The sequence below is a fragment of the Impatiens glandulifera genome, chromosome 6, assembly GCF_907164915.1.
Source record: "Impatiens glandulifera chromosome 6, dImpGla2.1, whole genome shotgun sequence".
Classification (NCBI taxonomy): Eukaryota; Viridiplantae; Streptophyta; class Magnoliopsida; order Ericales; family Balsaminaceae; genus Impatiens; species Impatiens glandulifera.
The window spans coordinates 46210202-46235438 of NC_061867.1; the positions used below are offsets into that span (position 1 = coordinate 46210202).

General features: G+C 31.5%; 1 protein-coding gene across 1 annotated transcript; it reads left to right on the forward strand.

The window, feature by feature from the left end:
* The first annotated feature begins 13768 nt into the window (after positions 1 to 13768).
* Positions 13769 to 24774, forward strand: LOC124941748 (putative 3,4-dihydroxy-2-butanone kinase). Its single transcript, XM_047482101.1, has 20 exons — positions 13769 to 13969; positions 14605 to 14678; positions 14753 to 14816; positions 15024 to 15136; positions 15241 to 15288; positions 15621 to 15692; positions 15819 to 15908; positions 16620 to 16793; positions 17333 to 17416; positions 19414 to 19469; positions 20923 to 21053; positions 21187 to 21279; positions 21401 to 21462; positions 21928 to 22071; positions 22164 to 22207; positions 23691 to 23774; positions 23847 to 23920; positions 24002 to 24114; positions 24211 to 24306; positions 24390 to 24774. Exons 1-20 carry the CDS (start codon positions 13930 to 13932, stop codon positions 24510 to 24512), a joined length of 1779 nt encoding a protein of 592 aa, XP_047338057.1. The 5' UTR covers positions 13769 to 13929; the 3' UTR covers positions 24513 to 24774.
* Positions 24775 to 25237: the final 463 nt, after the last annotated feature.

Sequence of the window (25237 nt, forward strand, 5' to 3'; positions counted from 1 at the left end):
AAAATGATTATGGTTTTCTCATAATTAATAGAATAAAACTCTTTTATATTAGGAATTATTCTATTATAATTTTAAATCAACTCCGTTCTTTATCTAAATATTCGAGACAACAACTTCTGCCCGTTTGATTTGAAATTTTGAAGTTTAAGGATTGTTTGTTAATCATGTTATTAAATGCTCATATGTATGATTCTTAGTGTTTGACAACAATAGAACTTTAATGCTGTAAAATTTATTTATTTTACTGACAATATTAATTCAGTTTTTGGACCACAATCTTGGATCAATAATTGTAATATCTATAGTGTTTGATATATATTTTAAAAGTTATAAAGAATATAAAACATATTAGTTAATTATTAAATTATTTAATAAAAAAATTAACCTTAAATTATTTGAATAATTGAATCCAATTAATCCATATCAAACAAATCATTTGAATATGAAACATTTATTTTTACAGTAATTTAGATACTCGTTATATACCCAAAAATAATATATATATATATATATATATATATATATATATATATATATAAACAAAATTTTAAGACGTTAATCATTTTATAATATAATTTATTCTAAAAAACAATTTTAAATAATATAAATTAATAAAAATATAAATATTATACTAAATAGAATTATGATAGACATTTATATTATTATATGTGAATTTATTTACAGGATTCATGAGTTGGAGAAGAAAAATTTATAACATTGTAGACATTTTTTTTCTCAAAAAACTCATTTTGTTAAATCATTATATTCATAATGTAAACATCGCGTGTTAATTTTCAGACAAAAACATAACTTTAAACTTAAAAATTAAGTAAAACCCGAATTATTTGTCATTGTCGACCTCACAACCTTACTAAGGGACATTTTGCTCGACCACGTAGTCAACCTCTAACCCTTTTTGTCGTTTATTGTATTCTGAAGCTATAGGAAGATCTTTAGAGTTTGTAGAGAACTTCTTCACATGTTTGTAAGTTCAAAAACTTTATTTTAAAATAATTTTGATTTTCACTGATTGCTTTTCTCTCTCGAGTATTAGCTTTCGTAATTGTGAATTGATCGGTCATTGTCCTTGTCATTGTTCTTTTATAATACATTTATTAATTGATCATTTCTAATTATCTATTTGAGTATTCGTAAGAAATTAAAATTTAATTGGAATTATCTTTAGCCACTGACCGTTGTTCATGAGCTCCAACTCAAGAACAATGGCCTCAGTTATATATGATTCTATAAGTCTAACTGAATGGAGCCTTTAAAGATGATAGTTTGAAAGTTCGGGGTAAATAACTACAACAATAAAGTTGTATGAATTCATAAAGACTTCATGGATAAAAAAAATTAAAATTATTTTAAGAATTAAATAAATAATATTTTGACTAAGAATATTGTGAGAATGTTGTATAAACAAAATTTTCTAGTATACACACAAAATTTTCATTTTCATTGTTATAAACAAACAAAAGAGACGTATCATCTGATAAAGTATGTGTGTTATTAGTAGCAATCACCATGCGAACATTGATAGTATAATTGTGTCTATAAGTTGTCTTTAATTCATCTTCTTTCACAATAATCATTTTCATAACTTCTACATTCTTAATTTTTTGTGATGATTGAAGTAACTTAATTAACATCTTCTCCATCCATTATTCATATGATACATTTTCATATGGTATATATAGCTCACTTTTATTGACTAAATTGATAAAATGCTTGAATATTAGAGATATGGATTATAAAAAATATATCAAATTGAGAATAACCAAATATGATGCATGCTCAATGTGAAGAACTAAGCCTATGCACACACATATATCACTATATTAATGCACGACCAACTAATTAACTATGAGCAAAACTTTTCAATCGCATCTAACAATATTTTCAATGGAATCTTACATCATATTGAAAATTTGAGGAAACAAATAGATTCATTATAAAATAGAAGTATCACTAAAACACATATAGTTAATTCAAATTTGCACTCATATATACTACAATCACATTATCCCTTCAAATACATATAATTCATTAAAATTTACCCTCACATATACCACCAATACAATATATCTTCAAACATGTATAATTCATTCAAATGTGTATCCACATATACAACCATCACACTATCCCCTTAAACACATAATTCATTCAAATTTTCACCCTTAAATACTATCATCACACTGTTCCTTCAAACACATATAATTCATTCAAATTTGCACTCAATACCACCATCACACTATCGTCTCAAACACACAATTCATTCAAATTTGCACCCACATATACCACCATCACACTATCGTCTCAAACATATATAATTTATTCAAATTTGTACCCACATATACCACTATCACACTATCCCATCAAACACATATAATTTATTCAAAATTTTACCCATATATCCCCTCAAACACATATAATTTATTCAAATTTATACTCACATATACTATCATCACACTATCCTCTCAAACACTTATTCATATTTATACCTACATATACCACCATCGCATTATCTATTAAACAAATATAATTCACTCAAATTTGCATTTGCAAATATTCGAACTTTAGTCTTAAATATGTAAGGTGATCACTTTAACCATTAGACTACTTATGACTGATGAATTTTATTTATAATTGTATATATGCATATATAAAAAATATCGAAATTTTGATTTTTTTTTATAAAATTCACAAATAACATTTCACTCTTTATAAATAAGCTAAAAATATTTTCTAACTATAAAAACACTTTCACACGGCTCTTATCTCCCAAAAAAAATCAACCACCAATGTCAATCACACTTTTACACACCTCTCTTATCTCTCAGGAAACCAACCACCGACTTGAATCGACTTATTATCCCTCGACAAACTAACCACAAATTCCAATATTACTAGTCTTGTATTCATCGGTAAACCAATTACCAATCACAATCGACCTCTCAATCGATCTCTAATCTTGTGATTTTACAATTCTTTGTTACCGACATTTTTATCCCTTGGCAAATCAACCACCAATCCTAATATTAACAACTTTTTATTCCTCAACAAACCAACTATGAATCCAAATCATACTTTCACGCGCCTCTTATTACTCGGCAACCCAACCACCAATCTCAATCATACTTTCACACACCTTTTATCCCTCGGTAAACCAATCATCAATCTCAATCGACCTCTAATCTTGTCACCTCACAATCCTTTGTTACCGGTCTCTTATCCCTTGACAAACCATATCTCAATCACACTTTCACAAGTCTCTTATCCCTCGAAAAAACAATCATCAATCTTAAGCACACTTTTACACACTTCTTATCCCTCGGTAAACCAACCACCAATTTCAATCATATTTTCACACACCTCTTATCCATCGGCAAACCAACCACCAATCTCAATCACATTTTCAAACGCCTCTTATTCCTCGTAAAACCAACCACCAATCTCAATCATAGTTTCACACGCCTCTTATCTTTTAACAAACCAACCACTAATCTCAATCGACCTCTAATCTCATGACCTCATGATCCTTTATTACTGACCTCTTATCTCTTGACAATCAACATCGTAATCACACTTTCACACGTCTCTTATCCTTAGGAAAACAAACAATCAATCTTAATCGACATTAAACTCGTGATCTCATACTTTGGTCAATCAAATATTTTATTCATATTTTTTTAATCACTATTAATTGTTATCGGCCTATTATCCCTCGGTACACCACATCCAATCACACTTTCTTAAAAAGTTATACTTATTTTTTACAAGTTCAAAACATACATATAATATTTTTAATTTTATTTTTAACTATTTCAAATTTATGGACGGGTTAACCCACGATCCGATCCAAGTATTCATTTACTCTCACATATATATCCAAATTAATCACATATTTCAACCCGACAAACCAAGCAAATTTAAATTAAGCATTATTATATATATATATATTTATTAGTTAGTTAAAAAGTTGAACATATATTATTAAAAATATCTCACGTTAATTAAATTTGGTATTGAATTTAAAATATAAAGTTTTATTAGATTAGTTGGTTAAAAAGTTGCATTTATTTTTGTTAAGTTGGAAGTTCAAAACATACTTATAGTATTTTTAATTTTATTTTTAACCGTTTTCAAGTTTATGGGCAAATCAACTCATGATCCAATCGAAATATCAATTTACTCTCACATATATATTCAAATTAACCACATCTTTTGACTCGATAAATCAAACAAATTCAAATTAAACATATATATATATATATATATAAATCAAATGATTTAAAAACTATTATTTTATGACTATAACCAACACCATCACACTCATAATCATTCTAAAATTGTCAAAATATTTTTTTTTTATATTTTTATTTAATATTAAAAATGTGATTAATTAAAGAAACTTTTTTTAAAATAAAAAGTAGATGAAAAAAGTAATTATTTGATCGAGCTAAAAAAAAATTGATAAATCAACTTTTACTAATAAACATAATTGTTTTTTTTACAATATATATATATATATATATATATATATATTACTTAAAATCTAATAAAATTTAAGCTCACTCTATTTCTTAATTAAATTTTTTTTCATATATATTTCCTTACCATATATATATATATAAAATGCTATTTAAAAATTAAGCTCAGCATAATTATCAATTTGAATAAGTATTTTCTTTCTTTTCTCTCCTGTTATATATATATATATATATATATATATATATATATATATATATATATATATATATATATATATATTTCTCTCTTCTATTCTCTCTTTTTTTAATTAATTTATTTTCTTTACCATATATATATATATATTATTTTTCATCATAGTATAAATAATTTTTTAATTAATATAAAAATTAATTAATTAGTAATAAATATTAAATATAAAATATATATACATACACAAAATAATAAAACTATTTTAACAATCTCAAGTGGTTTAGTGGTTAAAGTATTCACATTCTTTGCTTAAGAGTAGGTTTCAAATCCCCAAACATGTAAATTTAGATTTTAAGAATGCATTCTTGACTATAATATATTGTGGTGCAACTTTTAAACAAAGGATACGAGATATCTGAAAGTGTGAGATTGAAATTAGTGGTTGGTTTGGTGAGCATTTAAAAGTGTGAGGTCTCGAGATGGAGGTCGGGTGGTGGGACGTGGTTTGTCGAGTGTGAGGTTAGAATTAGTGGTTGGTTTGGCGAGCATTTGAATGTGTTGGGTTGAAATTTTTAATTGATTTAAAAATAAATTAACAATTTTGATTTGATGATTGATGAAATAGTTTTTGGATAAAACTAAGTTCAATAATTGTTAGTCATATCAAATATATAAATATATATTTAGATATCAACATTTTAAGTGGTGTAGTGGTAAGCATGCTCGCCTGTCATACAAGTGACCTAGGTTTGAATCTCACCAGGTGCAGAATTAATAATTAAAATTTTGTTAATTTGCAGGCACAGCTGAAAGTCAACGCGGAGTTAGACCGATTTTATGAAAAACGTCTAATGTTAGACATGGGGGTCTAACTAGTGGAGTTAGACGTGCAGTCTAATGAATTCGGAATTAGACGTGCAGTCTAACTCGTGGAGTTAGACGTGCAGTCTAATGAATTCGGAATTAGACGTGCAGTCTAACACGTGGAGTTAGACGTGCAGTCTAATAGATCTCGGAATTAGACGTGCAGTCTAACTCAGTGGAGTTAGACGTGTAGTCTAATAGATTGTGAAAGTTAGACATAAGTCTAACTCCTTCAGACAAGTCTGGGGTAAAACCGGAATTAGACGTGCAGTCTAATGGTTATTGGATAATTAGACGTGTAGTTTAATTAAGTAAAAGTTAGATATAAGTCTAACTCCTTCAGATTAGTCTGAAGTGATTGTAATTAGACGTAAGTCTAATTCTATTAGACCAGGCGGTCTAATAGACTCTGTTATTATACGGGGATGTTTAAATTTCATTAGACTGGTTTTTATAATCCGTCTAACTGAAATACGTCTAATGCTCAACTTAAGCAGTATGTTTGAAACTAGCATCCGCCTACCCACGTGCTATAGCTGTACCCTATTCCTGCTCCACTTTCTAGTGAAGATCAGTACAACAGCTATATGCAATCAACCATCGAATGCACGTAAGAGAATTTTCATCATATTACTTGTTTTGCAGGTACATCTCTGATGGAATATTCGGTGCACTACCAGGTTGGTACGGCCACGTTCCATATGCATAATGCCTGCAGTACTTGTGTACTATGGGCGGCCTTCCAATGGATGCTTGCCACGTATCCAAAAGGAGGATTCGACCGTTGAAGCTTTTCAAGAATATATTGCTGCCTAAGGATGAAGATGAAGAGAAGCAGAAAATAAGACAGAATCTGAAGATTTCTCTCTCATTGAATCAATAGATTTCTAGAAGCTTGATTTCTTGAATCAACTTACTCTCTCTAGATATTTTATTCTCAAGTGTATTTTGTAAATCACTACGTGAAGTTGAGAGATAAGTTATTGGACTATTTGATAGTCATTAACAGTGTGTTGTAAGTTGAACAGAGGTTGTTCTGTTCAACAGAGTGTTAACTAGTCATCAAAGTATTTGATTAAAAAGCATAGTGAATCCTTCTGGTGGTTGGAAGAAGGGGTGACGTATGAGAGTTTGCTCCGAACATCCATAAAAAATCTGCTGTGTTATTTACATTTTGTCATCTTCTCCTTCTTTGGTTTTTAGCTTCAAACCTAAGCAAACGTTTCCGCACTTGAATCGTTCAAGAGTTTGCAAAGGTTTGTGAAGAATAGAAAGAGATATTAATCCCTAACAGGATTTCTATCAAACTGTTTATCCGAAGTCGTCAACAATAGTCTGACCACCGTCTCTATTAGTGCCGCCGATCCTATCAGAATGTGTGAGGTCACGAGATAGAGATTGGGTGGTGGGTGGATTATCGACCGAGTGGATAAAGAGTCGTATGAAAAAGTGTGAGTCACAAGATGAAAGTCAGCTAGTAAGTAATGGTTGGTTTGACGTTGGATAAGAGATCTATGATCAATTGAGGATTGGTTGTTGATTTGTTGAAGTGAGGGTAAAAGAGTGGTCGACTAAGATTGTTGAGTGGTTTATCGAGAGATAAAAATGCATATGAAAAAGTGTGAGTCACAAGATTATGGTAAGTGAGTGATTTGATGAGAGGATAAAAAGACATATAAGGAGATAAAGAGACATGAAAAAATGTGAGTTACAAGATGAGGGTTAGTTGGGGGTTAGTGGTTGAGTTTTGACGATGGATAAGAGGTGTGTGATCAATTGAGAAATTGGTTATTGATTTGTTAAAGTGAGAGTAAAAAAGAGTGGTGAGTGGTTTGTCGAGGGATAAAGAGACATATGAAAAAGTGTGAGTCACAAGATTATAATTAGTGAGTGGTTTGCCGAGAGGATAAAGAGACATATGAAAAATGTGAGTCACAAGATGAGAGTCAATTGAGGGATTAGTGGTTGAGTTTAACGAGAGATAAGAGGTGTGTCATCAATTGAGGTCGACTAAGATTGATGCGTGATTTGTCGAGAGGATAAAAGAGACATATAAAAAAGTGTGAATCACAATATAAGGGTCAATTGAAATGTTAAGTGAGTGTTAAGGGGATAAAATATATGTTAACATTAAAGTTTAGATTAAACTTAATTTTTACAAACTAAAACCAACACAAGATAAGGGTCAATTGAAATGTTAAGTGAGTGTCGATAGGATAATATATATATTAATATTAAGTTTATATTAAACTTAATTTTTATAAACTAAAACTAATTTTAAGTTAATTAGATTTAAATAATATTAATTTTATCTAAAATATTTATAAATAAATAATATTTTTATAAATTAATTTTAGCAATTAATTAATTAAATTATTATTAATTTCTTTACATGTCTTAAAAAATGATGAATAACAAGCCCAAAGAAACTGCGCAAATCTGGTTCCAATTGCGCAACATCCCTCCCCACATGTATAACCCTGAAGCATTAAGTCACTTTGCGAGCCTATTGGGGAGTCCACTCTACATGGACTCAACTATAGAAAAATGTGAGCATATGACTTATGCTAGGATGTGCATTGAGATACACCCGAGATCAAATCTTCCATACCAGATGACGGTAACAGACAGAAAAGGTGAACCCACAATTATGAGAATCTCATATGAGTGGGCCGAATAGATGCTTTGACTGTAATACATTCGAACATGTCTGTTACAAGTGCCCGAAAATAATTGAAGAAGAAAGGAAGAAGAAGATCGAGAAAGAGACAAAGACAGAGACAGAAAAGAAACAGAAAGAAGAACAAGAAATGTTGGAAAAGGAAAAGGTTGAGAATGAAAGACAGAAAATGGTTACTAAAGAATCAGTATTGAGTAAACAGAAGGATCAAGATAATGAAGGAAATTCAGAACATGGTTTTGAAGAACAGGGGAAGGAAGATAGAGTGGTAAGAGATTCAGAATCAAAGGCTGAGAATGAAGAGGTAACAAAGAAACTTGAACTGGAAGCAAGAATCAATACCGAAGAGGTTGTGGAAAGGGAAAGTGTGGGAGAAAGCAAGAAAGGGGAAGTGGGTGAAGGAAATGGGAAAGATAAAGAAGAGACAGCTGAATCGATTGAAACTGTACAATCTCCAATTCAAAAAAAAGTTAACCAGAGAAACACAAAAATCCCAAAACAAGAAGGTAAGAAAATTAAGGAAAATACAATTCCTTATAGCCCTGCTATATGGGAAAAACAGAAAGGAAGAAAAAGTAAAGGAAGGGGAAGTAAAGCTGGAACATCTTCTTTTCATTAATGAACTTAATGACATAGAATATTAGAGGGTTAAATGACCCCATAAAAAGAAGAGAAGTTAGAAGAATAGCAGAAAAGAATGAAATCACAGTATTTGGAATTATTGAAACAAAAGTCAGACAAAGTCAAATAGAGAATGTTGCCCAAGGTTGCTTTAAAGAAGAATGGGAATTTATTCATAACTCTGATGAGATTAAAAGTAGAATCTGGGTAGGATGGGATAAAAGAATGGTTGAAATCAAGAAAAATTTTGAAAGCAAGCAAGTTATTTTGACAGAGGTTATCAATCTGATGACAAGGGTAAAAATATTTTTTGCGGTAGTCTATGCAAGCAACTCTGGGACAGAGAGGAAGACACTTTGGAATGATTTAAGAAGAAGCATTACGGACGAAGAACCATGGGTTATTATGGGAGATTTTAACGTTACAAGATTCAAGAGTGAAAGAGAGCCTGAGACAGACATAACACAAGACATGCAGGATTTTAATGAATGCATTCGAGACATAAACTGCATTGAACCGTCTTTCTCAGGTAATATATTTTCATGGTCAACTACAAGAGGGGCAAACAACATGAGAAAGAGCAGAATTGATAGAGGCCTAGTGAATGAAAAATGGGTGGAATTTTACCCAAGAAGCCAAATTCAGGTTTTGCAACCAGGTATCTATGATCACTGCCCTTTGAAATTCTTTTGGGAAAAGGAGAAAAAACAGAAAAGACCCTTTAAGTTCTTCAACTTATGGATGAAAGATGAAGAATTTAATAAAATCCTTAATGAAACTTGGAACATCAGAATTAATGGAACAAAGATGTTTAGAGTTTGTGAGAAACTAAGATTACTGAAAGGGAAGCTGAATAAACTAGACCGGAAAAAATATAGTGGGATTTCTAAAAGAGTAGAGGAAGCCAGAACGAAACTAGAGGAAATACAAAGCAAGACACTAAGAGCCCCAAATCTACCTTATAACAGGGAAGAGGAAAAAGAGGCTCTTACGCGATTCAAAGACCTCTATTCTAAAGAGGAAAGTTTTGCTAAGCAAAAATCTAGAGAAAATTGGCTTTCATTAGGAGACAAGAATACTTCTTTCTTCTATAAAAAATGTTCATCAAGGAATTTCAGAAATCAGGTCCTAAGGCTCACAAACTCAAATGGAGATGTTTTACAGGGACAAAAGGCAGTTCATGAGGAAGCAATAAGTTTCTACAAAGAGTTGATTGGAATAGAAACTAGCACAATAATAGAGGACAACCGAAGATTGCTTCAACAGATTGTGCAAAGGAAAATCAGTAAAGAAAGTGGTAACAAATTGATTACAAGAGTCAGTATGGAAGAAGTTAGAAAAGTTGTGTTTTCGATGAAAGGGGATAAAAGCCCAGGGCCAGATGGTTTCAACGCGAACTTCTTCAAAGAAAACTGGGAAATAGTGGGTAAAGATGTAAGCGAAGGGGTTTTGGAATTCTTCCAAAACAGGAAAATGTTGAAGCAATGGAACGTCACAGTGTTGAATTTGATTCCTAAGAATTCAATTTAGGAAAAAATTCAGGACTTTCATCCTATTTCATGTTGCAATGTTATTTATAAAATATTTTAAAAAATTATTTCGCAACGTTTGAAAACAGTTATTGATAAACTTGTAGGATTAGGGCAATCAACATTCATTCCCAAACGCTCTATTTCCCATAACACCCTACTCATGCAAAGCTTATTGAATGGATATGGAAAGAAAAACATATCGCCACGTGTGGCTTTCAAAATTGACATTAAAAAAGCTTTTGACTCGATCAGATGGGGATCAATCCACGAATTCCTCCTTGCTGCAGGTTTTCCAATTATTTTCATTGATTGGATTATGCAATGTGTTTCCACTCCTCACTTTGTTGTGAGCGTGAATGGTATTCATGGAGGTTTTTTCAAGGGTGAAAGGGGAGTAAGGCAAGGAGACCATATATCTCCTTACCTATTCGTCTTAATAATGGAAATTCTTGATTGCATTTTAAAAATGCTTCTGAGAAGTCATCATTTCAAATTTCACCCGTACTGCAAAGAAGAAGCAATAACCCATATATGTTTTGCAGATGATCTATTTTTTGTGGCTTATGCAGATGTTGAATCTGTTAGTATAATCAAAGAAGCTCTAACAATCTTTTCGAGTATTACAAGTCTATACATCAATGAGGATAAAAGTCAGGCTTTCTATGGAGGGGTTAATGAAGAAAGGAAAGAAAACATTTTCAATATTATGGGAATCAAGGAAGGTGAACTACCGGTGAAATATCTTGGAGTACTCCTGTCATCAAAACAACTCCGATACAATCACTTTAGACAACTGGTAGAAAAGGTTAGAAATTCGTTTTTGGGTTGGGCTACGAAAAAACTGTCTTATGCAGGTAGAATCGAGCTCGTTAAAAGAGTCATTTTTGGAATTATTGGCCACTGGGCACAACAGATAGTCATCCCAAAGAAAGTAATGGATGAACTCGATAGAATCATGAGAGACTACATATGGGGAACACAAGGCAGATGAGGAAAAAAAGTCAAATGGGAGGATGTTTGCACTCCCATAAAAGAAGGAGGACTAGGAATAAAAAGTTGTGTTGAATGGAACAAAGCCCTCACCATCAAGAGCTTATGGGAGTTGGAGCAAAAAGCGGACTCCCTATGGGTCAAATGGGTGCATACAAGATTTATGAAAGAAGAGCAGAGTATCTGGACACAAGCATCAACGAAAGAATGACATGGTCATTGAAGAAAATCCTAAAAACAAGAAAAGATGTCTTTCAAATGGTGAAAACCACAATTGGAAATGGAAGAGGGGTACTATTCTGGCATGATCCTTGGCTGGATAATATTCCCATTATATTCAAAGAAGAAATGCAAGGAAACAGAGTTAGAAGAGAATACATCAAGTACTCATTTAGAGACGTATATGAAGGTAGATGTGATTCACTTTTGAGGCGTATTCCAGAAGGTGATAGAATCCTAAACCTAATGAGGCAGAAGCAACTCAATGAAAATAATGATGAAATAAGCTGGAAAACAGAAAGTAATGAGAAGTTTATTACAGGAAAGGCATGGGAAATGGTTAGAACAAGAGAACAGGAGGTAGATTGGCATAATGTGGTATGGTCACCAAAGATTATTCCTCGTCACCAATTTATTCTTTGGCTGGTATACAGGAAAAGGTTGACAACAAAAGACAGAATTCGAAAATATATAAACATTCCTGATATCAACTGTGTCCTATGTTCGGGAGTTGAGGAAAGCATAAACCATTTATTTGGGGAATGCTCTTTTGTAATACAAATCTGGAGGTTGTATGCTGCAAACATGAACATCATCAACTTTCCAAGAACATGGGAAGAAATCCAAGAGTGGATGAAGAATAAAGCAAAAGGAAGATCCTTCTATGTAAGTATGTTGAAATGCTACTTTGGAGCAGTAATCTACAATATCTGGAAAGAAATAAATTCAAGAACTCACAGTGGAAGAAGTAGAACCGCTGAAGATATTTGGAGAGATATAACTTCAGATGGAAATGCACTCATTCAATCCTGGAGAGGAATCGAAAGGAATGAAGAGAATAGAAAGCTCTGCCATATATGGGATATTTCGTTTGAGAATGTCACAAGTAGAATAAAAGTAAAAACGATGTAGGCGCTAATTGATTATTGTTATTGTCTGTAATTCAATTATTGTTTCATTGTCAAATCTAGAAATTGTCTAGATCTGTTCTTAAACTTTTGTATTTTTTTTTCCCTCTTTTGGGTTTTTTTAATGAAATGACACTAATCTGTTTTTCAAAAAAAAAATGATGAATATTTTCGTTTTTAGTTAATGATTTAAAATATTTAATTAAAAAGTCATTAATTAATTTAATTAATTTTAAAATTTATCATTTAAGGATAAATAATAAATTTAGAACTCTCATTCAAATAATTTGTCAAATTTATGTCTCTCATAATTTTTTTTTTATTATAATTATTTTATTCTTTTTTATATTTAATATTCTCATTAACTCTCCACTAACCCTCTTAATTTAGTATTAGTTTATTTATGTAATATATTTTTAGTAAGGAATAATATGTTTATACCTCTAATCTGAACTATTAAATAAAAAAAAAAAAGAGTTTAAGAAGAGTAATGAAAAAAAAATATTAGGATCATGTTGATGACATGTAAACAAGTTAGGTTAAATAAATAAAATGAAAAACAAACACTTGTACATAAATTAGCGACATCTCTTAATATTCTTAAATATAACAAAATATTATATTAAAAAATTTTAAAATCCTAAATTTGACCCCAAAAAAAATTTAATAATAAAAAAAATGAGAAGAATCCTAAATTTATCGTTTATCTTTAAATGATAAATTCTAAAATTAATTAAATATAAAATTAACTTTCATCTTTATTTTTAAACCTATAACCCACAACAATTCATAAAATAATATAATTATTTTAAAATTTTCAAATAATATATTATCAAACATAACAAATAAATATATTTTAATTGACAATTTAACTATTATGACAATAAATTTGATTAAATCAAGAATTTTTTTAATAAAATAATTTCAAATAATGCAAGAAAGTTTTTTATGTATGTTTTTTTTTTAATTTTAAATAATTAAATTCTTTGAAAAAACAATATCATATAGTACTATTTTGATTAATTTTTTATAATAATATAATAATATTTTAAATGATTCAAAATACTTTAAATATAAAATGAATTGTCTGAATTATTTGAATAAAATATTAGTAAAAGTAAAGTAAAAAATAATATATATATATATATCCATTGCCTAAATAAAGTAGTTTTTATTATTGACTAAATTGAAAATAATTTTTACCGTGTCATCAAGCTACAACCGGAGTTGACTAACCTTTAAAGCTATAAAATGAACATCTTGAAGCTTTCGAATCAAAGATTACCAAGAAAGCTAACTTCTCTCTCTCAGGTTTGTGTTCAAGTTCTTCGCCATAAGCCTTCGTCGCAGCGATTTTCTGCACCAGACGACGAACCTGCAACTCACTTTGCTTCATAGAGGAAACCATCGACTGCTCGATTCATCATCATCCATGTATTTTCAAGGAAAAAAACTCATCAACGACCCCAATGGTAACCGCACTAACACTCACTCGCTATTCTCTCCTTTTTCGCAGTCAACTTTGCATGTTTGGAATTCGATTCACTTGCATTTCATTTTTCTCACAAATGTGACCTTATCCGCTTTGATTGATTCAAATGAGACGAAAACTGAAGTTTATTTCTAATCTCTTATCTCATTTCTATATTTGATTGTATTTTTGTAGTCTATTGTGAGTCTGGAATACTATATGAATAGATGGAGATATACGGTAGAAATTTGTTTCGCGAGTTTATAATATTGATGTATTTGAAGTTTGATTAGAGAGAAAACTGAGCTTATTGCTAATCTCTTACCTCGTTTCTTCATTTCGATTATTATCTTATAGTCTAGTGCGAGTCAGGAATACTAGATGATGAACACAGAGGGAGATATGTTTTTGTGAATAGTTTTACGGTAGAAATTCATTTGAAGTTTGATTGGGAAGGAAACTGAAGTTTATCTGTAATCTGTTACCTCATTTATTCTTTCGATTATATTTGTATAGTCTATTGCGTGTTAGGAACACTAGATGAACAAATGGAGATATATTTATGTTAATGCATTTGAAGTTTGATTGGGAATTTGGGAAGATTCGTGACATAAATTATTTGATATAATTTTGCAGATGTAGTGACTGAGTTCATTGAAGGTCTTGTGGAAACTTATCCAGGATTACAGTATTTGGATGGATTTCCGGAGGTGCATTTTTTTTGATAGTCAAATTATATACATCTTCTTACTCTTCTCGTGACGTTTATTGGATTTCTATATAGGTTAAGGTTGTAGTACGTGCAGATATTTCACCTGGAAAATACGGCAAAGTTGCGGTTATATCAGGTTTGATTCCTTGAGAAGTGCTGTTGTCATTCCTCTGGACCATGTTCTTTGACAAATTTGCACTGTATTATTATAGATCCAATTTGTTTAATGTTAAACACTACTAACGAGTTGTTGATCCATAGGAAAAATCAATCAAGCAGTTTTCAAATGCATGAATCTGTTAACTTTGTTACTCGTATACTAATGTATATTTTACTGATACAGGTGGTGGAAGTGGCCATGAACCTGCTCATGCTGGATTTGTAGGAGAAGGAATGTTGACTGCAGCTATATGTGGAGATGTTTTTGCCTCTCCACCTGTTAACTCAATTCTAGCAGTATAGTTCTATCTCCAATTCTAATAACTGTAAAATCACACCAGTATTATCATTTCATAGCTCTTTTCTGTCTTTGATGGTTTGAGTAGTCTAATTTGTATTAGGGCATACGAGCGGTGACTGGACCCATGGGGTGCTTACTCATCGTCAAGGTAACACATTTAACTAGTTTATAGATAAATATGTTATTCACCTTTAGAATAATGGAGGAAGCTACGTTTTTTCTTTTCTTTCTGCATTCCTGTTCTTTTCCACAAAACAAAGTCTTATCCTTTGATAGATGGAGAAAATGCTGAGGGCTTGTGTATCAACCGAAATCTTCAGATGAAAAAGCTAGTTGGTTATCTGGCGCATCTTCAGTTTGATTTCATGCTGAATGTTGTGGTCTCTTACATCACTTTGGATGGAATGTCTTCTAGATGGTTTTCTTTGTCGGGTGGTTTATCTATATTTACTGATATATTTTGTAACTTGATATTGTCAGAATTACACTGGTGACCGCATGAATTTTGGCTTGGCAGCTGAACAAGCAAAAGCTGAAGGTTTCAAGATTGAGGTATGTTTTCAGTAAAGTTTCAAACAATTTATACAAATAAAAGGATGAATAATTCCACAATAAAAGTAAATAAGGAGAATGAGTAAACTTCAATTTTTTCTCTAAATGATTTTTTTCAACCTGTAGATGGTAATTGTTGGAGATGACTGTGCCTTACCACCACCTCGTGGTATTACTGGACGAAGAGGTTTAGCTGGCACCATTCTTGTTCACAAGGTTTGAAAACTCCTTTCTCTGTAGTTGATGAAGTACTAAAGATGGCTTGCTTTTCAATATTATATTTTTTCTTGTTACTGTGGCTCTATTCCTTGTCTATGTGACTGATATTTCATTAACTACTTCAGTAGATGTTTCCAGAATTCAGCCGGGCTTGATAAATCATATGGTTCTGAAATTTAGATTTCAAGTGGTTTTATACTTCTATAGTGGAATAATCTCTAACTTTTGCTTGTATAACTTACTGACTCTACCGTCATGTGTTTGTATGTAGGGGCAAAGTAATTATCACTGATATTCTGTTTTCTGTCATAGTTTAATTTTTCACTGTTTTTTTTTCTGTTTATGTTTCTTACTTCTTCATTATGTGAGGGCTTTAACAGAGAAGATATGGATTTCACTTGTTCCAGGGCTTTTGCCTTCATTTGCTGTAATTGTCATTATGATCTTTGCTGTTTTAGTATTAGAGTATTTTTGTGAAATGAAATTCCATTAGCCCCTCACAATAGTGATTAGGAAATTATTCCAAGAGTTTTCTTGAAAAACAATAGTGAAGATGTTTTAAAATAGATTCTACTTGAAATCACAAGATCTATATATAAATGCTCCCAAATATAGTCAGCATCCATTTAGAATTTAAGCAAGGGGAAATGGTTAATATGTATGATCCATCTTTAGATACATCTGGTGCTCTGTGAAAAAAAAAAACAGGTTGCTGGAGCTGCTGCAGCCTCTGGACTCTCTCTTAAAGATGTTGCTGCAGAAGCTCAACATGCATCTGAAATTGTTGGAACGATGGGTGTCGCATTGTCTGTTTGTACACTTCCCGGCCAGGCCACATCAGAACGTTTGGGGCCAGGAAAAATGGAGCTTGGTCTTGGAATTGTCAGTACAATCTTGAATTTATTTTTCCTTGGTTTCATGTTTGAAATAATTTTGTATATCAAGTAGACGATTGTTGGTTGATGTGACTTATTTGAGATTAATTTCAAATAACCCACTATCCAATTAACAATCTACTCATTAATCACATCATTCAAATGATCAACCAAAATACCCTCTATATTTAAAATAAATAAATTATTTTCATTATATATTTATACCCCTAATGTCTTTTTACCTAAATACCCCCAAACAACCTGATTTTTAATCATCTACTCAAACAATATTATTTGGAAATAACCACTTGGTTATTCATAAACTTTAGATCAAACAAGGCCTAAAGAAGGATAAACTTCTCAAACTTTTCAATTGATATTCATACATTATTTTCCCAGTTATATATGGTAGATGTAGTTCCTGCTACTTGGATAGTGCTTTATTCTTTAGAAGGATATCATCACTTCTCCATGTCTTTCATATATCAAGGATTGTTACTGAAGGCTCATGGCTTTCTTACATTTTGTTTTTTTGTCCTGGTGCAGCATGGTGAACCTGGTGTTGCAGTGACTGATCTTCAGCCAGTGGATTCTGTAGTTTCTCATGTTCTTAGGGAGATACTTACACAGGTATGCTAAAACAGATAATAGACAAATCTTTGGTCCATTTCTAGGTTCTGATATGATTATTTGTTAAGTTCTGAATAAGGTCAACAGGCTCTATATTGGTGCTTCTACTTTGATGGATTTGTACAAAAGCTTTTACTGTTACAGAAGAATGTAAGATTAGGTATCCAATGGTTGAAAATCTGATGTTTACCAAGTCCTTGCTTATCTTTGTTCTTATCATTTCCATTGAGCATACGTTATATAAGAAGATATTTTTCTAACCCATCCCAGGTATAGCTCAAGTGGAGAGAGTTTGGACTTGAGAGGTCGAGGTCTCTCAAGTTCGATTGCCACTGAAAGCACCTTGACTTAAGTTGGGGAAGATTTGTCGCTTACCCTGGTGGATTATACAAATATAGAGTAAATCTTTGCACAGTCTTCACACCTAGAGTAAGAATTATATTGTGCCATAAAGGAATAGTTATTAGCTCTGAAGAAGTCACTAAATTATGTTAAAACTTTTGGAGAAGATCGTGTGACACCTAGGAATTATGGATATACTCTTGGACCTCTAAACTATCAAAATCACTTCATCCTGGAAGAATTTAAAATATGCATATATATTGCTTCTGAAACATATACGAGATTTAATTATCTTGCTACTGGAAGTTCTATCCCCTAGAATTTCCTCCATATAATGTACCATTGTAAATTTAGGCTTTAGACTTGTCACATTTTCCCTCATCTCTCATAGTACACTTTCAAAGTAGTGATGATACACAAATGAATTAAAAGACTTTATATTTGTGATGTAAGACTTAGTACTGTACTATCTCATTATGTTTAATATGTTGTTTGGTAGGCTTGTACAATACAATTGTACCTCTGTATAAACTTGTACCTTGTCTTCTAAGTGGTATACAAGACTTTTCTTATACCACATACTTTTATTTCTAATTATACTCTTTATTATTCTGTGATACTGATAGATAAAATAAATTCACATTTACAAATATATCTATGATATTATAATTTTTTAAATTAAAATTATTTTAATTTTAGCTAAGCAAAACTATTTTATTTGAATATGATATTTTTGTTATTAACAAATGATATTTATAATAATCTAAATGGCAGTTTAATTAATTATTATCATTATATTAGTATCATCATGTTGTTATTATTATACTTCCAATAGTAAATAATGATAATACCTATTTATTATTATTTTACACCTTTATCAACATAATAATAATAATAATAATAACTATAGCTAGGCTAGAAGAGGGGATAGCTATAGTTCTCCTTTAATTCCCCAAAAATAATAACTATAGCTATATTATTTTATTATACAACTAATAATAATGACCTTAATTATTATTATTATTGCATAGTTAAGAAAATAGTAACAACAATATTGTTATTAAAATAAATTAAAGTATTAATAATAAGATTACAACTAATACCCCATACATCTTCTACATCCTACTAATCAAGACTGTAAGTTTACAAAATGTCATTGTTATGCATGTGCATATATCTTCTTTGAAAATGCTTCCATTTCCGTCGCACCATATGAGACGACTCTGTTCAGGTGTAGAGTAAATTATTTTCAAACTATCTGAAGATTATTCTATTTGAGGTACCTACTCAAGTTGCCTTTGACATATATAGTAAATTCTCTTTCAAGAAAGCATGATTATGATGGTAAATAATTTGATCATGAGAAATGCCTGAGCCAGCATGTCCATATGCTATTCATTTTTCTAGGTTTTTTCATGTCCTATTAGTGTTTTTTATATGGATAATATCCTATTGTCGCAAATGTTTTCTTGCTTAGTTACAAAATGACCTTGGAGAGTAATCTTAAATACACATCTTCTTAAACATGGTTTTCAAACAGCCTTACTCTAGCTCCTTATGAACCACAATCTTGGGCACCAATAGTATCTAATTCAGAGGTCTTAATGATGAACAATTATAACTCCTTTTCTTTATTTCTTTTTGTCATTTCACAGGAAACTGGCTATGTTCCTATAACTAGAGGCTGTAGAGTGGTGCTTCTGATCAATGGGTATGTACCCTGAATATATTTATCATGATATATCCATCTGATGAAGCTGCATGATTCCAGAAACGAGTCAGTCTGTAGAGGATTAGAAACATGAATTCTGATGGAGTGAATTATGATTATAAGCATTATCCTTGCTAAATTGACATATTCCCAATCCCAGGAATTTACCCTTGGGAGAAAAAAAGGGAAGGTTCTGCCAAGACACAAATCAAACTAATTGATCTCATCAAATTAAGTAGATTGTGAAAATGGAAGATTGAGAACTTGGTAAAGTTCTTTTCTTAAGAACACAATTATTAACAGTAGGGGACCTGATGCTTTGAGCTTTGGAAGATGTGATAATAATTATTCTAGCCACTATTACTACTTTGAATAGAGTATGTGCGACTGGCCTTCTTAGTATGAGGCTTTGGTCACAGTGTTCCCCAAAAAATATAATAAATGAATTGAATGGAAATTTAATAAAAAATAGGGGGAAATCTGGAAAATTCCAAACTATTAGTAGCAATATCTTTACCACCTGGATTTAAGATCATGTTGTGCATGACTCTTCTGATGCAAACCCTAAATTGGGTTTAAAGAATCTTGGAAGAGAAAGGGAAGATTGAGAGAATTAAGAGAGGGAGAGACTCAGAACTACTATTTTTATTAAAACTAAAATTTATCTGTAACTCGATCTTCTTTATTTATATGCTATTACAGTATTCAAACATTCCTTATTTGTGTAACATAATATGTCTAATTATCTACTTCCAGGTGCCAGTCACAAGTTTATTAAATGACTCTATGTCAACACCCTTCCTGATTCTCTTATATCTTAATTTGTAACCGTTTCTCAGCCCTTCATTCATAATACCCTAATTTGTATAATCTTTTTTGGCTAAGATGCATTTATCATTCTGTTAATTGGACATTTTATAATGTCTTGCTCCCATTTGTCTCATATGTAAAAACTAAGCAATGTTTTCTGAAAAAGTGTACAATCCTGTGAATATTGGACAATCTTGATACTGATCCTATCTGGAAACTAGTTTTTTTTTAAAAGGTAAACTTTTCATTAAAAAGAAAACGCAAGATACGTTTAATGAATTACAGATGGGAGAAGACTGAAGAGAAACAAAAACAAAAGAACAGAAGGAGAAAAAGAAGGCTAAATGCTAATAAGATCTGGAAACTAGTATTTTGTTCTTTTGTTGTTTTTTCCATTAAACATGCCCCTTGCTTATTTTTGTTAGCCTCAATCCTTTTCATTTGCAAGTTTCCAGTTAAGCATGCCTTTTAAATATCATTGCATTAAGTAGTTATCATTTATCATACCTTAATTTCAGAACTCTTATGTGTCAATGATGCTGCAATACACACCTACAAGGCCTAACACACCTATTATTTTCCCTTAATCTTCTTTTCATCATATGCATATATGATGCTTTATATGTTTTTCCTTGAATTGCAGATTGGGTGGCACTCCTATGATGGAATTGATGATAGCAGCTGGAAAAGCCGTTCCTAGATTGCAATTGGAGCATGGACTGGCTGTTGATAGGGTTTATACAGGGTCATTCATGACGTCACTTGATATGGCAGGTTTGTGCATTCTGCAAGAGTTTTTATTTTCGGTTAATGATGTAAGATTATTTCTCAGTTCTGAACGCACATTTACTAGCCTTTCTGAATTGACTTTTATAAAATGATGCATCTATTCTCATATTTTGAGCAGGGTTTTCAATTTCTGTGATGAAAGCTGATGAAGCTGTCTTGCTACGTTTAGATGCTCCAACTAAAGCTCCAAATTGGCCTGTTGGTGTTAATGGTTTGTGAATCTTAAAATATGTTCCTTTAGGTCATTTGTATCCTTGAAATGTTGGTATAGGTAATGTATTAGGAATTTTTTATTTTGAGGAATTGGACTTAAAAAATGTTCTTTTGTGCAGGTGATCGTCCATCTGCAAAAATTCCCCTTCCAGTTCCATCTTCCCCTGCAAAGAGTGATGAGGTATACCAAATGTCCCAGAAAAGAAATCTTGTTTGATGAAATTTTGATTAAACGACGAAAACATCCTTTGTATTTGATATTTTAAAATGTTGTAAAAAAATAAAGGTATTTTAGTTGATGATGGGATAAGGGGTTATTTGATTTAACCCTTCATCAAACAAACCCTAGGTGTCAAGGGGGTTTGTACATTATTCAGACACAGGTTTTTTAGGAGTTATTCATCTGGTTGGAAGGATTGAGAAGATGCACCCCACATTGTGGTTTAACGTCGTTCATTTGGTTTTGATGGAAAGTGAAGTGAGGAACATTATATTCGGTGAAAGAAAAACATCTTTTATACGACTAACGACGGTTTTACTTTACGTTTCCACCGTGCTTGCCAGTTCTGATGAAAACTTCCCTGAAAAACAACTATATCTTTAAGTGACAGTAGCTTTTATTTTTCCTCCTTCTGTCTCTGCTTAGGAATTAAGTCGACCCCAGCTGCTAACTCAACAAGGATGTGTCCTTGAATTTGCTATTGAAGCGGCAGCAACTGCAGTTATTAATCTGAAGGCAAACCTTAATGAATGGGATGCAAAAGTAGGCGATGGCGACTGCGGGTCAACTGTAAGCATCTGTAACAAACTATATAAAGTTTTTATGTCCCTTCTATGGCATAACAGTCTGCATTATTTTTCCTATTTGTTTCATTTGTACAGATGTTTAGAGGTGCATCTGCTATTCTGGAAGACATGAAAAAGTAGTAAGTTTTGTATTCTCTCTTTTTTTAATGCTTCGTTTTGTTACAGATGCTTATTTATCCATGTTAAGAAACTTAATTGTATCCGTCTTCTAAAATGATCCTGTCTTTGGGCCTAGCTGGAAATACTTTATGTTTCCGGATCTGAATCCTAATCCAGATGGGAAACAACCAACATATTTATGAATATGTGTCTCACTAACTTTTGTTCCAAACATGATCTCATCTGGATCCACCCCATATGAGATATTTGACATAGATAAGTGTTTCCAAATGGGGGTTCATAAACTGCTTTTATCAGCCTATATGAAACTGAGATCCATATGTTGATACCAAATACTAGTTTCTACAACCATAAATTATTGTATAGAATGATATCACCTTTATGTGATCAATTACTATCTGGATTTGTAGCCTGTGTTCAGTGTGGCTTAAGCCCAAAGTACCTTCTATAAAATAACAAGAAACACAAGTTGTTTTGCAACAGTTTGTCTTCTCTCATGGATCTGCTCAAAATGAACTAAGTTGTTTGTCTGGAGCTCAGTATTTGGTTGCAAACTTGTTTGAGTTTGTGCGGTTTGAAACAAGTTGGCATGCTTGAGTTTGGCTAATTTATAAAGCTTGTAAACAGACTGGACTGTGAGCTTTACTTGTTATTAACTTGACAAGATAATGGGAATAATATTTAAGATATACTGTTATTAGTTAAATTATCTTTTCATAATTTTTTTATATCTACATTTTCTGGATACAAACTATTAAGAGCTTGCTTGAGGAAGGGATTTTTCAATATTATTATTTTTTTGAAAAACCCGTTTGATAAGGGATATAAGATAACCCATTAAGGTAGCTCAAGTGACAAGACTAGTTCCTAAGAGACCAAAGATCACGAGTTCGATTCTCACTTAGAATACTTTAAGTTGAAGTGGAGGTCATTGTTAAAAAAAAGATATGAGATGATCGGGTTTTTTGTGAGTCCAATATGCCTTTTGAATATCCTATAAAAGAATTAAAAAAAATTAAGAAGGATATCTTAGTATTTTAGTGGATGATTTGATTGATGATGGGATAAGGGGCTATTTGGGAAAAAGACCTAATTTAGGGAAAAAGAACATATTTGTTCATGAGCCTTTTGAAATGGAGCAACTTTTCCCTCAAACTATTTAAAGGGACATAAACTTCTTAAATTGGGACTATATTAGCCCTATAGAGGATATTGTTGGATATTAAACTAAAACGTGAACACTTGATTTGCACATTTGCCTGATAATTGGCCCTTTAACTAGTTTAATGGTAAATATGCTCTATTTTAAATCGTTTCTTTGTTCCATTAATTTAGTTGTATCATCTACATCTGAAAAATTTACAAACTGTTGAACACAAGCTTACAAAATACCAATTGTTAGATTGATTCTTACTCGAAATATTACAAAATTTAGGTAATATGTTTTATTATTTTTAATGCGGCAACTCTTTTTTATGCCAGTTATCCCCTGAATGATGCTGCTGAAACAGTGAATGAAATTGGATCTTCCATCAGACGTGTTATGGGCGGAACAAGTGGAATAATGTAAAAGTTCATCTGATTTGTATTTTATACCTGATGTTGTTCATCAGCTTATTAATTTACTTTTGTTTACAGATACGATATATTTTCCAAGGCAGCTTATGCGAAGTTAAATGCAAATGGCGATTCAACTGTTACAGCATTACTATGTAAGCAAATAGTTGATAAACCACTCATTTCCTAACAATTGTCAAAATACCTTATTTCTTCAAGTTTATGCTGTTACTTAGGGGCCGAGGCACTTGAAGATGCAATTGCTGCTGTCAGTAAATATGGAGGAGCTAAAGCAGGCTACCGAACAATGCTAGATGCCCTTATCCCAGCTTCTGTGGTTCTTAAAGAGGTAATTTTTTCTTTCTTTCTTTTTCTTATCTTCTTTTAATTATTAATCTATTCTCGATTATTCTCCCTGCGTATTGAGTGTGTTTTTCTTATCCAGAGGCTTATTGCTGGAGATGATCCTATCGATGCTTTTGTTCTATCTGCTGAGGCAGCAGCTGCAGGAGCTGAATCAACTAAAGACATGCAAGCTCAGGTCAGTATAAAAGTGGAAAATCTTGACAAGATTATTTCATAAAATGTGAGATTATAATGGTAAGCATAATTATTGACATACAGGCGGGGAGATCGACATATGTTCCTGCGGATGTACTAGCGACTGTTCCAGATCCAGGTGCAATGGCTGCAGTTTCTTGGTACAAAGCAGCAGCACTTGCTGTGAAAGAGAAGTATCAAACTTAACTACTAATATGAACCATATAATAAATACATGTATACACACACATATAAAACTTACCCTATAATGAATATGCCAATTTCTCAAAACCATATTTGATAGAGCTTTCCACTTGTGCGAGCAGGTATGCTTGTACAATGGTGAGAGAGTGAATTTTATTATGCGAAACAAACACGAGTAGTTTTTTTGTTACCGTGTATGTGAAAGACTGAGTTATTCTAGGTATTTTGTTTTTACTGAAGTACATTGATGATGGAATTAGATGAATGAATGAATAGTTTTATATCCCTTTGCAGTCTATAAACAAAGGGATTGTAATTCATTCTTTATTATTTGTTTAAAAAAATTATTGTTTTTTTTATTCTTGATATAGAAATCAAAGGGGTTTACAAATTGTTTCCTTTGTTTTCTATGTATTAAACCTAAACAAAATGGAAAACTTAAAGCTCGGTTTCATCAATTTTCCTAAACTTTAACTCTTAGACTAACTGGATACCAACTCTTCATATTGTTGGAAATTAGATTAAACTTTGAATTATGAAATATTAAATTTTTAACTTGATAAATTCTTAAATTAGTTACACTTTTCTAATTTACAATTTCTATTATAAATTGTTTTGATTTTATATTATTTTATAAAATTAAAGTGAATTTTATATTTTTTATATTTATAAATTCAAAAAGTAAAAAATATTACTTATCTAAGTAAATGATGCATTAATTTTGTAAT

Excerpts from the sequence above, each read along its gene's own strand:
- LOC124941748 (XM_047482101.1), top strand. The coding sequence starts at position 13,930 with ATGTATTTTCAAGGAAAAAAACTCATCAACGACCCCAATG. Across the intron at positions 14,679-14,752 it reads ATTTGGATGGATTTCCGGAG|GTTAAGGTTGTAGTACGTGC; the intron begins GTGCATTTTTTT and ends ATTTCTATATAG. Across the intron at positions 15,289-15,620 it reads GGTGCTTACTCATCGTCAAG|AATTACACTGGTGACCGCAT; the intron begins GTAACACATTTA and ends TGATATTGTCAG.